This window comes from Crinia signifera, unplaced genomic scaffold (assembly GCF_055691185.1).
Source record: "Crinia signifera unplaced genomic scaffold, ASM5569118v1 HAP2_SCAFFOLD_430, whole genome shotgun sequence".
Classification (NCBI taxonomy): domain Eukaryota; kingdom Metazoa; phylum Chordata; class Amphibia; order Anura; family Myobatrachidae; genus Crinia; species Crinia signifera.
In genome coordinates, this window is record NW_028142323.1 from 34,318 (window position 1) to 50,062 (window position 15,745).

A 15,745-nucleotide genomic window follows, 5' to 3' on the forward strand; every position below is an offset into this window, starting at 1 on the left:
ACAAACACAGATATCAGCATGAACCTGAACAACCCTGCAGATGGGAGACTGCTAATGCTCCATGTCATGCATTTAGTGCAGCCTGGTTTTACATAGATCATGTTTGTGCACAGATCATAATTCATCTAGTTAACTAGTGTGAACTTTGTACAGTGTGTGTGTTATGTGTATGTGTGTATATGTATATATATATATATATATATATATATATATATATACACACACACAGTATATAAGCAGTAGTATTGGAGCAGTGCGTTCTTCACTGATGAAGATTATTACGGTACATGGCACTGTGGAGGGTGTTGGATATAATTAGGATGTTCTTGCCCCGAGGTTGTGTTTCTAGTCTAGTCCTGTTGAGTGTACAGGATCCCTACATGTCTGCTAGAAATTGTGTCTGCTGATCCTTCTATGAATGGTAAAAATTCTTTATTGTCCACACCCCAATGACTTCATCCCTGCTGTCTGGGACATGCATATTCTTAATATGTGCACGCAGAATAAGGATTAACTAGAACATAACCTATTTGCTTCTGCAGTATCCATTGGCTTTATTTAATCTCTAGCTGTTGCTGATCTCATTGCACTCACAAGATATTTAGCTTCTTTACAGATTTTCTTTGATGTTACATACCTTAAAATAAAGCATTCTTTATAGCTGTGTTGCACAATAAACAGTATTGTATGTTTTCATATCTGGGTAAATTTTATTAATCTGTCTGTCTTGTACAGTTTCACACTTATTGGGAAATATCATCTGTATCCGACAATATTTGGTCGAATTGACCTTTGGCCTATTCGATATTGGATCCATTATTCTGACTGTCGGAATGGATTCCGACAGTCAGAAACTACCTGGATTGGCGATAACCACTGATAGTAAAAAATGGAAATGGGTGCGAATAAAGTCGAATCTGCTTGAGGAGATTCCCTGGCCATTACCGATGGCCGATATTTCCACCTGTCAGAAATATCAGCCAACACTGAATACCCCCCTTAACAGAACTTGACACCAATATATTCTGACAACTGGGTTATAAATACTGGCCAGTTTATGGAATAAATATGAATGTTAATGTTTTGGGAAAAGAACAGCAGTGTGTGGGTCACATGGGGAGGGGGGGGGGGTGTTAGGGTGGTTGTGGTTAGATGGAAGAAGCCATCTGCTCACAGATATTAGATCATTTCTGGAGAAGACTGTTAAACAATGAGAGGCCAGTCATTTCTCAATTATTAGCTGCAGCATCCGAACACTTTAAAAATACAGTATTCTCTGCTTTATGGCTAGAACGTACTAGTAGTCTATGTAATCATATTATAAACAGAGGACTGTGGAATTTTTGCTCTGATGCACTGGGGGGGCAGATGTACTAGAGCTTGGAGGGAGATAAACTACCAGCCAATCAGCTGTCATTTATCAAACACAGCCTGTAACGTGGCAGTTAAGAGCTGGTACTTTATCTCTCTCCACTTTATCAAGCTTTAGCACATCTTCCCGTCCGGACATTAATGGTTTTGTATTATCCAGCTATGTTATATGCTATCCATCAATGACTAATAATCTATCTGGCATCCACACAGCAGGGATTATTAGGAAGTTGTTATGTAATGAGAATATATTTTAAAGATGAGAGTTTTTTTTTTTTTAATACAGTTACCACACATTTTATTCGCACCTGATGGTCAGGCTGATGGATGAGTGGGAGGGTTGAGTTGGGATGTGGGAGGTCTACATGAAGTCTGGATACATCAGGCAGTGGGCAGGACTAGGTGTAAAGTTATACTGCAAGATAAAGATAGGCTTTGGGAGATTTTTTTTATGTTCAGGTGAGGGGATAAGGGGGCATACCTCCCAACATGACCCACTCTAGGAGGGACACAATGCTCTGCTCCTGGACTTTTTTCTTAATGTATGATTACCTTCATCTGTCTTGAACAGGTTAATTGATAAGAAAGGTGCTTCAATACAGGTGATGGCATTCATACATTAAGATGGAAGTACATGACCAATGCATTGTGTCCCTCCCCGAGAGGGTCATTTTGGGAGGTATGGGGGGGGGGGGGGGTAGTAATAGTCGTTGAGATGCTGATGTCAGGGTCCCACAAATAGTCCTGGCAATTCTGTTGATTCAGCGCAGTGCCGGAACCAGGATGCCAGATTATGTTATAGCATAACAGTATTGTCAGCACTGGCTTCTGTGCGTGCCCGAGTGGTGCAGTTCTGGATTGTGCCATCTAGTGGCCGCTAGCACACATAACACTTGTTTTACCCCATAGAGGTAGGGAGCAGTGATAGTATTTTATTATATAGGATAGCTATGTCTTCACTATTTAGCTGGATGTGTCAGCTGTGATTACACTATTGATCTGTTATCACACTCCTCTATTCATCTAACCAAAAGACCTGTGCTGGTCCCTTCCAACTACAAACTCAAGTCCCCAGTGCTGGAATGGTTTGTAGTCTGTGCATTGACAGCATGTGCAGTGTGAATTTATGAAGTACAAACCACATAGCCGGAGCCATAGCTCCACCCAGTCAGTACATAGAGTATATTAAAAATGGCCTGTCATTGTTTAAACCTCTTCTTCTGAAATGTTCTAATACCTGAGTGCAGATGGCTTCTTCCATCAATGCACAACCCCCCCATCCCGCAAAAAAAGAGCGAGGGGATTACCATGATAAACTGCCAAAGTACAATGTAACACCCTGAATGTCCATGAGAGCTGCAATGCTGGCACCATGTTTTCTGAGTGAGTAATCACAGATGTGGAAGAGAAACACCCTGAATGGACATGAGAACGTGAGTGAGTCAAAGTAAGAAAACGGTTGTTACGCCTCGTTAGCGCTCCCAAATGGTCTTGGACTGTCAATCATGGAAAATAAAATAAAACTTCACTGCGAGTGGCATAACAAAGATGTTGCGCGTCTGCGCATGCGCAGGCAGGTTTCTGCGCATGTGCTGACGTATGGTGCATGCACCCATGGTGAACTTTCGGTTCGACGGGTGTACGCACCCATGACGGCTTGTGGGGGGCGGAAAAGGGCGGGGGCGCCGGGCTGCCTCATTACCATATGAGAATGCCCAGCGTTCCATGGGCGTTCTCCTGAGAATGCTGGGCGTTCTCATGGTAATGAGGCCGTGCCACAGGAGCTGGGGGCGGGCAGATGACATCACCGTAGCCTGCACGCATATGTAAGTAACTTAAAAGTCACATTTGTATGCGTGTACCTTCCACATCTTTTGATGGTCGCCGACCATCGAAAGATGTGGGAGGTTACCCGCAGGCATACGAATGGAAGTTTATGCTAAACATCCATTCGCAGCCTGTGCGGGCAAAACCGTGCTGCGAGGGGGGGGGGGTGTTCATTCGCCAGGCGGGGTTTGGTGGATTTGCAAGGTTGCGCATTCACAGCCTTGCGAATTAACCAGAATAACCCCCTTTGTTTCATGATTTGAAACCTTGTAATATAGTTGTATTTCATGTGTTAAATGTATTAAATGCAAGATTTGGCAGTACGGACGGTGTGATGGTTAGCATTACTGCCTCACTGCACTGAGGTCGTGGGTTCGATTCCCACTGTGCGGAGTTTGTATATTCTCCCCGTACTTGCATGGGTTTCCTCCAGGTACACCGGTTTCCTCCCGCATTCCAAGAATATACTGGTAGGCTAATTGGCTCCCAACAAATTAACCCTAGAATGTCTGTGTGTGCATGTACATGTGGTAGGGAATATAGATTGGAAGCTCCACTGGGGCAGGGACTGATGTGAATGTTCAAATATTCTCTGGAAAGCGCTATGTGTGTGCTAAATAAGAAACGGTTAATAATAAGATAAGATACCTCATTGAAATATAAAAATATCCTGAATTACAGAATAATCCGTAATACTTCTGGTCCAAAGCATTTTGGACTCAACCTGTAATAAAAATTATAAAAAAGAAAGGATTTGAACTGCGCTTTGAGGAAAGAAGTACCACAGTAAAATTGAAACAATTTATTACCTAATACAATGACACGCTAAAAAATGATAACATGAAAGACATAATAAACATTTAAAATACGCTAAAAATAGCAATTTAATTGGTGCAAGCCATGATTTATAGTTGTCAGAAATCGCGGTGTGCTTTTGCATCTGCAACCGCGTCCACATTCCTTGCCCGCACACTGGTGCGTCCTGCGGCGCAGGTTCCTGTCCTGCGCTGTCCCTGGGTATTCTCCATGACAAGATCTGGGTGACATCACTCTGGAATCTGGTCAGCGTCCCATGTAGGGTTACCACCTTACCCCTTTAATTCCGGACACATATTAATTACACAGGTTCTGTGGCTGGCTGACTTCAAGACTCCATTTCACCTGATTTTAATGTGATGTGTCCAGAATTAAAGGGGAAAGGTGGTAACCCTAGTCCCATGCCGTTCCATGCTGCATGGGCACTGCCACTCCAATGGATTCTCCATGACCTTGTTACCTTGACCTGTGCACTATTCCATGTGATCAAGGTGTGCACAGGTACTTTCTGGACTTAATTGGTGCTGCAACTGGCAACCAATCACAGAGGAGCAGAGGGTATATAGCTGAGACCTCTGGCCCATTTGCCCTGCCTTGAACAACTAGTCATGTGCTACCAGGAATCAGCGTTCTAGGCTCCAGGTTCCCTTGTTCCTGAGTACCTGTGTTCTTGAGTAATCTGCTACAGCTGCTGTTGATACCTGAAAGCTCCCTGGACACCCTTCACCTGCCAGGTCATCGTCCAGCTGTTTATTACATCTGCAGTTCTCCAGAGGAAGAAGCTAGAGCTCTCCAGCAACTGCCAGCAAGTTTGCATTGCCCTTAAAGGGCCATAACCACCTTCAACTCCCAAGTCAACACAGGCGTCAACACTTCGTACAAACCCAGCAGTTCCCAGACTGCCGACATTCCAGCAGTTCCCAGACTGCCGACATTCCAGCAGTTCCCAGACTGCCGACATTCCAGCTGTTCCCAGACTGCCAACATTCCAGCAGTTCCCAGACTGCCGACATTCCAGCAGTTCCCAGACTGTCGCCATTCCAGCAGCTTCCAGGCCATCCATCAGTTGCGGTTCTCCATACCTACACCCGTGCATCTCAACGACCAGACACTCACAGTCCTTTGCTGGGCCAGTCAGGTGTGGGAACTCAGGTGAGAAGGCCGCGACCTCGCCACCAAACAAAGCAGAGTCTAAACCTCCTTGCGAGGCTCCCGGGTGAAAACCGTTTTGGTGTTGGACTCCGCGCCTCTGATCAGAGTCACGTCAATTCCCCACTTGGCTGCGTCCGCAGTACCCGTGTCTTATGAACTCTCCATACCTCAAACCACCTGTTTTCCAGTACACAGCATCCTCCACTGGCTCACTGCTGCTGCTGTCGGGTACACCGGTGACCCCAGCCCTGACGATAGTGTAACTACACTTTAATAAGGTGAGAGTTGAAATTTGTAGAAAAAGCACCACACTAAGCCTTCTTTTTAATGGAACCTGTTCCTATTGGACTCCGATGGACAAAGTGAAAAGTTTTTTAGGTGGACAGTTTTTAACACTCACGTATCCGGGATGGCTTCCACTACTGCGTGCAGCAGTTAAAGTGATCCCCTTTAGAGTGAGGATGGCATACTCTCCTCAAGTCGACTTTAGATGGCCCAAAATTTGGCGATGTCCACTTTAAATCCTGGTTTACAGTAGGTATCCGATGGAAGAGATATTGTAATCCACATTCCACAATGGGAAGGGAAGAGTGGGGTGCTGTATGCCTGTAGGATTTGTCTGGATTAATATACTTTCACTGTATATTCTAGTATATTAGTATATACTGTATATTAGTTTTTGGTATTGTCCAAATGATGTCTAAAATGCAGTTTTCTGAGTTTTGACCGCATTTTTTACTTTGCTGCATCTCACCCAATAAGTGGAAAAAGAATATTCATGATTAAATGAAGCTGCTACAAAAATGCCATAAAGATAATTGCTCAAATACTGATAATGTACTCACCCAAAAATAAATGTAATCCTGTATGTAATTTATCTTGAAATAAAGCTTTTTTTGTTGGAGCACAAGATTATTTAATTGTGAAATTCCATGTCTTTAAATTTGCTATAAATGTTATGCTCGTTATACTAGATTGGGTTCAAATTGTTCAGGGTTAAAAGTTCTTATCCTACTTCCAAGCTTATTTTAAATTTACAGCTTGCCTGTCCTACATACACTAACCCACAGGGGAATCTACAGCTTAGATTACAGGATGGCTTACTGTGCGTCGTTAACCCCACTAATGATTGAAAAATAATGACAGGAAAGTTCCGTCCCAAGAAGTGGCTAATATTTGCTTAAAACTGGTTCCCAATTTTAGATTTCACTAGTAAATCACTTGTGTTATTGCAGCTTTTGACTGCAGAGTGTGATGAGTTGCCATAGCAATTATCATACACAGGATCCCATTGTGAAATACACACATTTTTAAATAAACTGTAGTATTAATTAAAAAAAAAACAGTTGGGACATACACACAGGGAGTACTACATCACAGCCACCACAGCCATGCTCTGGGGCTCCTCATATTGGCAGGGTCTGTCACTGCCGCCCTCGTTGACCCCCTGCCACCAGGCCTGAAACACTAACCCTCCATCTAGTTTCTATCTCACAACCCAACCTTAGAACTTTCCTCCAGACAGGGCAGCCATTTGGGGGGAAGGGTGGGGGGGGGAGTCTATAAAGTGTACGGTCACATTTCCCTTTTAGCAGTGTTGATGATGAGTAGTGCAGCCTGTGCTGCAGACAGAGGCCACACCATGCGCGCCAGGTTTTCAAGAAACCGGAGGGGGGCCCTGCCTATTTTGTCAGTCCTGGGCCCCAGGATCCTCCAGGGAATATGACTGTTGAGATCTTGCTGTCGGTCTTTTGACTGTTGGTATCCCAACTGCCGTGATTTTTGCCTCATCCTTTTAATTTGTAACTAAACTGTTTATATGGGTGCCGGATGATGCTCCGACAGTGGCGATCCTGACAGTTAGTGTCCCGACTGCCGGAACTCCGACAGGGGGGATACCAACACACAGGGGCTTTTCTTCCTAGTGGGGGTCCACGACCCCCATAGAGGGAGAATAGAACCTGTGGTGAGCATAGCAAGCCACCAGGCCCCCAGCGTGGCGAGCACAGCTAGCCCGCAAGGGGCCTCTTTGCGCTCGCCCCTCTGTCGGAGCACTGCCAGTCGGGATCCCGACGTTGGGATACTGACTGTTGGGATCCCCGCTGTCGGAGGCACATACCAAACCTGTTTATATTGCCAGCTAAAGCTCTTTTGCAATCAGTATATTTTATACTTTCTCTTTCATAGATTTGCCATCAAACTTTTAGAGGATTTGGTTTACTTTGTGGTGGATGTTCCCAATAATGGTCAAAATGTATTAGAGATAGTCATTACCAAGCCCAATCGAGAGCGGCAGAAGCTTATGAGGGAGCAGAACATTCTTAAACAGGTTTGTAAAATGAGCAATGAAATGGGGTGTATTCCTCAGCCCTATTAACTGATAATAAATATATGGCTTTTTGTGCCAATTTTACTATATGTGTTTTACTTTCTCAATATAAATTTCTACAGATAAATGTTTAATGTAGTTTTTTCTGTGATGGACATTATTTCATTGCCTGTGTTGGTTTTGCTTTAGATCATTTGTTACTTAATCTTTTTTTTCTATTGTTCATCCATCCCAGGTATTTGGTATACTGAAAGCTCCTTTCAAAGATAAAGGTGGTGAGGGGCCCCTGCTTAGGCTGGAGGAGCTCTCTGACCAGAAAAATGCCCCTTACCAATATATGTTCCGAATCTGCTATCGAGTTCTGCGTCATTCTCAGGATGATTACAGGAAGAACCAGGTATGCAGACATCTCTGGAAAAGGCGTTTTTATTGCTCCTTCATCTTAATGCACTAATAATATGATTTGGAAATATATATATATACTGTATATACGTTTTCAAAAATGCATATACATAGTAACATAGTAATTAAGGTTGAAAAAATACGTTAGTCCATTGAGTTCAACCTATCTTTGTATTCTAGTGATTCAAGACCTTTTACTAGTTTAGTAGCCCTTCTCTGTACCTGTTCTAATTAATTTATGTCCTTTTTAAGGTGTGGTGCCCAGAGTTCAAGACCGTATTTCAAGTGTGGTCTCACCAATGCCTTGTAAAGAGGCACTATGGCATTCCTTGAATCCATTCCCCTTTTAATGCATGTCAGTGTCCTGTTTGCTTTTGCTGCTGCACTTAAGCAGTGTGCACTATTACCCAATTTATTGTCTATGATGACCCCTAAGTCCTTCTCCACTGCAGAATTCCCTATATTAACTCCATGTAGCCTATGAGTAGCTTCATTTTTGTTCTCATAATGAATTACTTTACATTTTTTAACTTTAAACTGTATTTTCCACCTTTCCGCCCATCTTTCAAGTTTAATTAAGTTGCTTTGTAGTGTATCCACATCCTCTCTTGAGTTAATTTCCTTAGTCAATTTCGTGCCGCCCGCAAATATTACAATCTTATTCTCTCTGTCACTAGCTATATTAATATTTAATACACTAAACAAGGTGGAACCCAATTTTGAACCTTGCGGGACTCCACTTTGGACCTTAGCCCAGCTGGAATGTATGCCATTTACCTCCACTCTCTGTCCCCGATTGTACAGCCAGTTTTTAATCGAATTACAAATTTTATCTCCTACCCTTACCTAGTTTTAATAATAACCTTTTATGAGGCACCATTTCAAAAGTGAAATTAAGAAGTACTACATCAACAGATTTTCCTAAGTACACCCCAGTACTTAGTATCCTATTTAGTATTTCGTCAGGGCCATGAGATTTGTTAATATTTAGGTCCTGTAATCTATTTTTTGACTATTTCCTCACTAAACTTAAACTAAAGACTTGACATTAGATTTTGACTATATAGTCAAAATCACATGCAGATCGCATGCAAATCACATGCAGATCGCACAGGTATTTTACCTTGCGATCCTGATGCCCGCTCCCGGGACAGCACAAATTGAAACCCAGATAGACAGGGCAGCAATGACTATATAGTGCAAATCTAATGTAGATAGCATAAATTGTATGTAAATAGTACAGAGATAGCAAAGATTGCATAGCAATTTGAATCTTAAGGGAATCTCACCGTGTGTACACACCAATACAGTTTGGGAGCAATCAAGATCTGAGCATTCAATCTGTGGGAGAATCTCTGAAGAGTCTTCCCTTGTACATACAGATGCAAAAAATGAATTGACTATTTCCGCTTTCTTTTTTTCTTCTATTACCAGGGTACCCTGCTTATTTTTTAGTGTGCCAATATTTTCCTTGCTTAACCATTTATATAACTGTAGAATTTTTTGGGATTAGATTTGTTATTTGCAGCTATTTTTAGTTCGGTCTCTAATTTAGCCATTTAGATTGTATTTTTACATTTCTTATTACATTGTTTATATATGGCAGATGATTTGGGTGTCCCATCTTGTTTAAACGCTCTAAATGCCCTCCTTTTTTAGCCATTTCAAATTTGACTTTGCTGTTAAGCCACATAGGTTTCCTTTTGACCTTTGTTCTTTTATTTACCCTAGGAATAAATTTATCAGTGCCCTCCTGCAGTATTTTTTTTTTAAGTTTTTCACCTTAAATAACTATTTCCAGTTTGCATTCCTTAAACGTATCAAAGTTTGCTTTTCTGAAATTTAAGGACCTAGTTGCTCCAATATAATTATCTTTGTTAAAATTTTAATCAAACTTGATTATATTGTGATCACTGTTCCCTAATGTCTCCCTTATGGTTATGTCAGAAAGAATGTCCCCATTGTTGCTTATCAGAAGATCCAGGAAGATCCAGAATATTATTATTTCTAGTTGGATTTTTAATAAATGTATACAAATAGTGGTCATTCAGGGCATCCAATAAAATATTTCCCTTAGCGGTACTACTTGACCGAGTTTTCCAGTTTATCTCTGGGTAGTTAGTCCCCCATAATAATAATGGGGCAGATGTATTAATCTGCCTATAACGTTTGGCGAATAACGATTCCCGCTTTGCCAGCATAACGTGGAGAAGCGGGCAAACGTTATAGGCAGATGTATTAACCCCATCCCAGCTGATAAGGAGAGCCGTTATCCCCAGCGTGAACGGCTCTCCTTATCGTCTCCCTCGCCGCCCCGCACATGCGCACTCGCCGTCCTCCCACCTGGCCGGCTTTCTGGGCATGCACGAGATCTCGCTAAAACCGCGAGATCTCCAGCGCAGCCCAAGCCAGACGCAGGGCTAGCATTGTCACCATAGTGGGGGATAGGACAACGCTAGCCCCTGAGCTGGCGAAGAGGCCGGGGCGAATTAACGCCTTGAAGGCTGTTAATACATCACCCCGGCCGTTAATCCCTGGGGGGGATTACAGGGACAGCCCCATCGAGCGTAACTCGGCAGGCTGTCACTAGCGCACGTTAGGTGCGCTAGTAATACATTAGGATAAACGTAATCCCCCCGAGTTAAGCAGCGTTAAGTGCATTTTTGCACTTAACGCTGGTTGATACATCTGCCCCAATGTCCCCTAAGCTGGCCGCTTTTCCCACCTGTAGCAAGAGGTCTTTTTCCTCCTCCATATTTCTGTTGGGTAGTTTATAACACAACCCTTCTATAAGTTTATTAGCCCCTTTATTGTTAGCTGGGATTTCTGCCCATATTGTTTCTACTGTTTCGATTGTGCTCTCGTATATTTCTTCCCTTATGTATGGTTTTAAGGATGGGTTAACATATAAACATACCTCCCCCCCTTCTACCTAGTCTATTTTTTCTAAACCGACTGTAACCTTCTATGTTAGACTCCCACTCATGTGATTCGTATCGCCAAGTTTCGCAATACCTATGAAATCAAAACCTTCCTCCAAAACTAGGGTCTCTAGTTTACCCTTTTTACTAGTTAAACTCCTAGCATTCAGTGACCATTCAGATTTCAGGTCACGTTTTTCCTTCACCCTCGTCGTGTCACCTGTTTTTGTTGCAGAAGGTTCCTGAAACGATAAGTCAGTATTACAGACAATACTTGTATTTGGTTGTGCGATTCTCCTACTCCTGTCGTATACCTTACTCCCCTCTTCCTCACTTCCCCATGCTCCTCAACAATGTAGCTGTCTTTTCCCTTTATCCAACACTCATTTATTGGTCTATGGTTTCTTACTATTCCCTCCCATCAACCGCCTACTTTAAAATCTCCTCCAGCTTTCCCACCATTGTACCCCAAGTACCGCTGCCTCCTCGTTCAGCTGCAATCCATTGCGGCAAAAGAGATGATGCCCGACCGAGATGTCCACCCAGTTTTCTAGGAACTGAAATCCCTCCCTCCTGCACTAATCCTTGAGCCACACGTTTACCTTCCATAATCTCCCCCTGCCTCCCGGTGCTAGCTCATTGCACAGGCAGTATTTCTGAGATTAATATCTTAGATGTCCTCACCCTAAGTTTATTTCCTAGATTCCTAAAGTGTTTTTTGCCGACATCCCATCTACCACTGACTTTGTCGTTAGTGCCAACATGCACCAAGACTGCTGGGTTTTCCCCAGCCCCACCCAATAATCTATCTGCGCCATGACATACCGGAGCACCCAGGAGATAACAGACTACGCTTATCGCTGTCCCCATGTGTACAGATTGCCCTATCCACTTTCCTAATAATTGAGTCCCCTATCACCACCGCTGCCTTGGGCCCTTCCTCTCTGAATTATCCTGCCTGCTAGAGGGGTTATTCCTCTGGTTGCTAGAGTAAACCTACCCGGCCAGTTCCCCCAGCTTCTTGCTCACAACCATAGTTTTGGCGTATCTACTAGGGTTTGGTAACTCAAAGCTTGCTTGTTGCTTCCTCTGTTGTCTATTTTCTCTAGATCCCCTGTTACCCAGCTAACAATCCTCTCTTCCTCTTCTGACTTAGTCTGGGCCCCCTGTTCCTCTACTGCAGAGACAGTAAGCTGCAAATTCCGCTATCATGCCAAACAGCTCTTCTTGGCACGCCAGAGGGGTGATTCATGTTGGTTCACTAAGCAGTTGTCTTTAGCTGCTTAGCGAGCAGGCTAACGCCGCCAGCTAGGTGAATGAACACCGGCCCCTCGCCTCTGCTATGCAAATGTGTGTGTATTCTCACACATCCATTTGCATGCGATCGTATGGCCACAAAATAATTAGATGGTTGCAGACCATCAAATAATTTTTTAGCCGTCAGTCTGGACTGAGTTTTATTTGCTTTGCTAGTGTCAGAGAATGGGGAGGGCGCACGCCCAGTGTAGGCTTCGACCCACCTTTATTCATATGGGGATGCCCAGCACTTTTCTGGGTGCACCCACCGTTTTTGACGGCATGCCCAGGAAATGCTGGGTGTCCCCATGCGCCAGCCCGTTGTGAACCGCTGCCTACTCCGTTGTCTGTGAATGCATTAGTGACTGTGATAGTCAACGAAGGTGTTCACACAGCGACTCTGCACAAGCGTATGTTCGCCGATATGCATGCGCAGAGCCTCACCATTGGTCCCTGGACCAAATGCGGCTCTTAGTGGGCTTATATGAATCAGCCCCATCACCATAATACTTGGCAAGTGCCTTTTTAGCATCTTTTGCACCTGAATTTGTCTTGGTCACAGTGTGATGCGACAAAATTGCTTCCCAATACTGCACTTGATAATTTGATATGCAACAGTTGTATATCTGCGCCTGAGTGTAAACTGAATATGTAGCAGTTCTGCTTTGTATATAGCCTCAGTCACACATATAAAAGTTTTGCATATCAAATGAATCGGTGCATCTTCATGAAGAGCTTTGTCACAATGCATTGAAACTAAAACAAAAATTTGGGCAAAAAAGCAGCTTGACATAATCAGAGTCTCACGGGACCTGGCAACTCACTCGCACTGCATGGTGTATTGAGGCTGGGTGTATGTATGAATGCTATACCATTTAATGTTTAATGAAATGTAAGGCGCTAGTAGTTGGTTACTATTGCATGGTCCATAGTGCAGTAAACTAAATACACTTACTGTAATCTTATCTTAAAATACTGACCATTTAATGATCAAAGTAATCATACAGCCTTTGCTTTATGTATTTGGTGTTTCTTCAAAATGTATTTTCCAAGATGACTAAGCAAGCAAAGTTAATTCTTATAGCCAGAAAATCAATACCACCCTCTGCATTTGTCAAAGAAAAATCGATGAGGTGACAGATTATCTTTATAATGCGTATATAAGTGTATGGTGTTCAAATTAATTCAAAAAGAGAAACAGGTCTTTGCCCAAACTTGCCTACTGTAGATCACTAGTCCAGCAGTCCTGTCAGTAAGTGGCTTTCCATGCAGTAGAGAGGCGGTCCTGGGGAAACCTCTCTGCACAGCTCACAGTTCTTCTGCCTTCTTGTATATGACCAATCAAAGCATTGTTCACTGGTCCAACTGGAGTGATTGAGTTGCTATACAGATGTGTCCATGGTTAAACTATTCACAAAATGTGGCAAAAAGCCCTGTTTGGAATGCCACAAATTATGAGACGAAGATGCACAATGCATCATGATACACACTGTGCTTAATCTGTGACGTTATAGCAACTTCATTGCAACATTGATACTATAAACCGAATTACCAGCTATGCTGTAAGTGACTTTGGTTGCACATACAGTACAGTGCTATAAATTAATATATAGATATGCAAGTGTTAGAGTCGCTACCTATGGTGGAAGGTCTAAGTCACACCATGTCACAAAAAGAATGAAGAAATGAAGACACATTGGTATGAATTGTAGCATAGAATTGGCTAAAATCTAGCCTTAGGGTACATGTGTGTAGTTGACCCACATGGAGGGGTTGCTGGTGTGTTAGGTAGTTTAGGGTGTTTTTTCTAGGGATCCAGGTAGGTTGTTAGTTGGCAGTACGGTACAACAGGTTGGGGGGTGGGAGCAGGGTGGAAGTGTGTGTGGGGGGGTGGGGGGCGGGGGTTTGGTAATAGTTGCATTCTGTTATCTATGCTTTAGAGACAAAGGTTCCAATTCATCATGGATCGCTAATGTGAGCATTTGCAATGGATTGTGAGGAGTAAGCTGCCGCTCAGACAGATATTGAAAATGCCCCTTGCTAAATTGTAAGTGAATTGTAAATGGATCACTAATCGACATTCTATTGCAAATCCATATGCAATTCCAGAACCATCACGGTTGTCGTCTGTGCAAATGTGCGTAGGTCTGAGGTTTCCACTAATCTGTGACTGAGACAGGGTGGAAGTGGTCAGCGATGACGTCACAGATCCTTCTCAAAAATTAACAATTAACAAAAGGTCCCAGTGCCATAACGAGGAGAGAAATTTAAAACATATACCATGGGATATATATATTAACATGTAATTTATTATTATTGCGGTTTTAGTTCGGATATTGTAGGGTTTGTATGGTTCTGCGCTAACCTAGTTCAGCTGCTCTTATAATGGGGGTTAATCATGGCCAGGGATAAAGAGCGCTATTGATAATGTATATGATAATGTATATATGTCTTAAATTATTTTAAAGAAAAGAAATATGGTGCTATATAAATAAATATATGTATCGAGTGGTACCTGTAAAAAAGAATTGGATTAGAATAATGTTTTGACCCTTTTGGGGAAGAGGTGTTTTTTATAAACAATTTGCGATGGCTGCCCCTATATATCCATATGTACTGTAACTCTGTACCGTATCTTCCGTGATGGTGGTTAGGCAAAGAAGAGTCTCCAGAGTCCTTCAGCGAGATGGAAGAGCTGGCTGAACCACGTGTCTGTGGCAGCCGCTGCACTGATCTTCCGTCTATGCCGATAACCGGAAGTCGCCGGAAGTCCAGGCGGCGGGTCACTCGAGCGGTTACGGCGGGTTTTAGGGACAGCGTGCCGCTGTTGGTGGAAGTGGAAGTTCTAGTTCGGATGACAGGCCAGTCCTCCTCAGCTATGGAGTTTGGAAGGCCCTTTTCCCATGCTATTTCGTGTGGTTCTCGGTTTGTAGGGGCAGGGGCCAAAACGTTATTGTACAAGAAAGAAATATTGCCCCATTGGCCCACTGAATGTGAACAAAGGCGTTGGAATGGTGTCTGCGTGCGTAGTCTACTAGATGGATATTGAGAAGTAACAAAACTTAAGATCTGCATACACTGGAAATGTGTCATAACGGGGGCTGAGTTGAAGACCGTAGTTAAGCAAAGGTGGAAGTTGGCAACTCGTCTTTAACATGTTTGAATCTAGTGATTTGCAGTTCACGCCAGGGCGTGACCAACATTTCTTCACAACCTAGAGGAAAAAAGGGATGATTCCTTATAGGAGACATAGGTGAGGGGTGTGGGGCTAGTTTAATCTGAGATCGTATTTTGTCCCACAATGTCAGCATAAATCGGATGGTTGAGGCCTCATAGGCCGAGGCTGGTCTCAGTGACTTCGGGAGCCAGACTATCTCATCAACCCAACCCCCTGGAGCAGAGCGTTCTCAAGGTCGACCCATTTTCTACACCTGGGTTCAGTATGCCATAAAATTTTCTTGTTCATTTGGGTCGTGTGGTAATACAATCGGAGCTTTATTGGTTAAGAATAAAAATAAAATATAAAATGTGTAACAATACACTAAGCAGCATTTGTAATATCCTGTACAATTCCTGGTATATAAATGAGTTCTGTCTGTTCCTAATATGCCCTTTGTAACAATCCAAATAG

The 15,745-nt window shown here is 43.1% G+C and overlaps 1 protein-coding gene across 1 annotated transcript in view; it reads left to right on the forward strand.

Annotated features, from left to right (window-relative positions):
• The window catches only part of LOC146055258 (inositol 1,4,5-trisphosphate-gated calcium channel ITPR3-like), a gene marked incomplete at its 3' end in the record, with an annotated part of 44,967 nt that overhangs the window by 12,747 nt on the left and 16,475 nt on the right, over positions 1-15,745 (forward strand). Inside the window, exons 6-7 of the mRNA XM_083168230.1 lie at positions 7,354-7,495; positions 7,731-7,892. Coding sequence (XP_083024356.1) covers positions 7,354-7,495; positions 7,731-7,892 — 304 coding nt within the window. The remainder of the gene's footprint in view (positions 1-7,353; positions 7,496-7,730; positions 7,893-15,745) is intronic.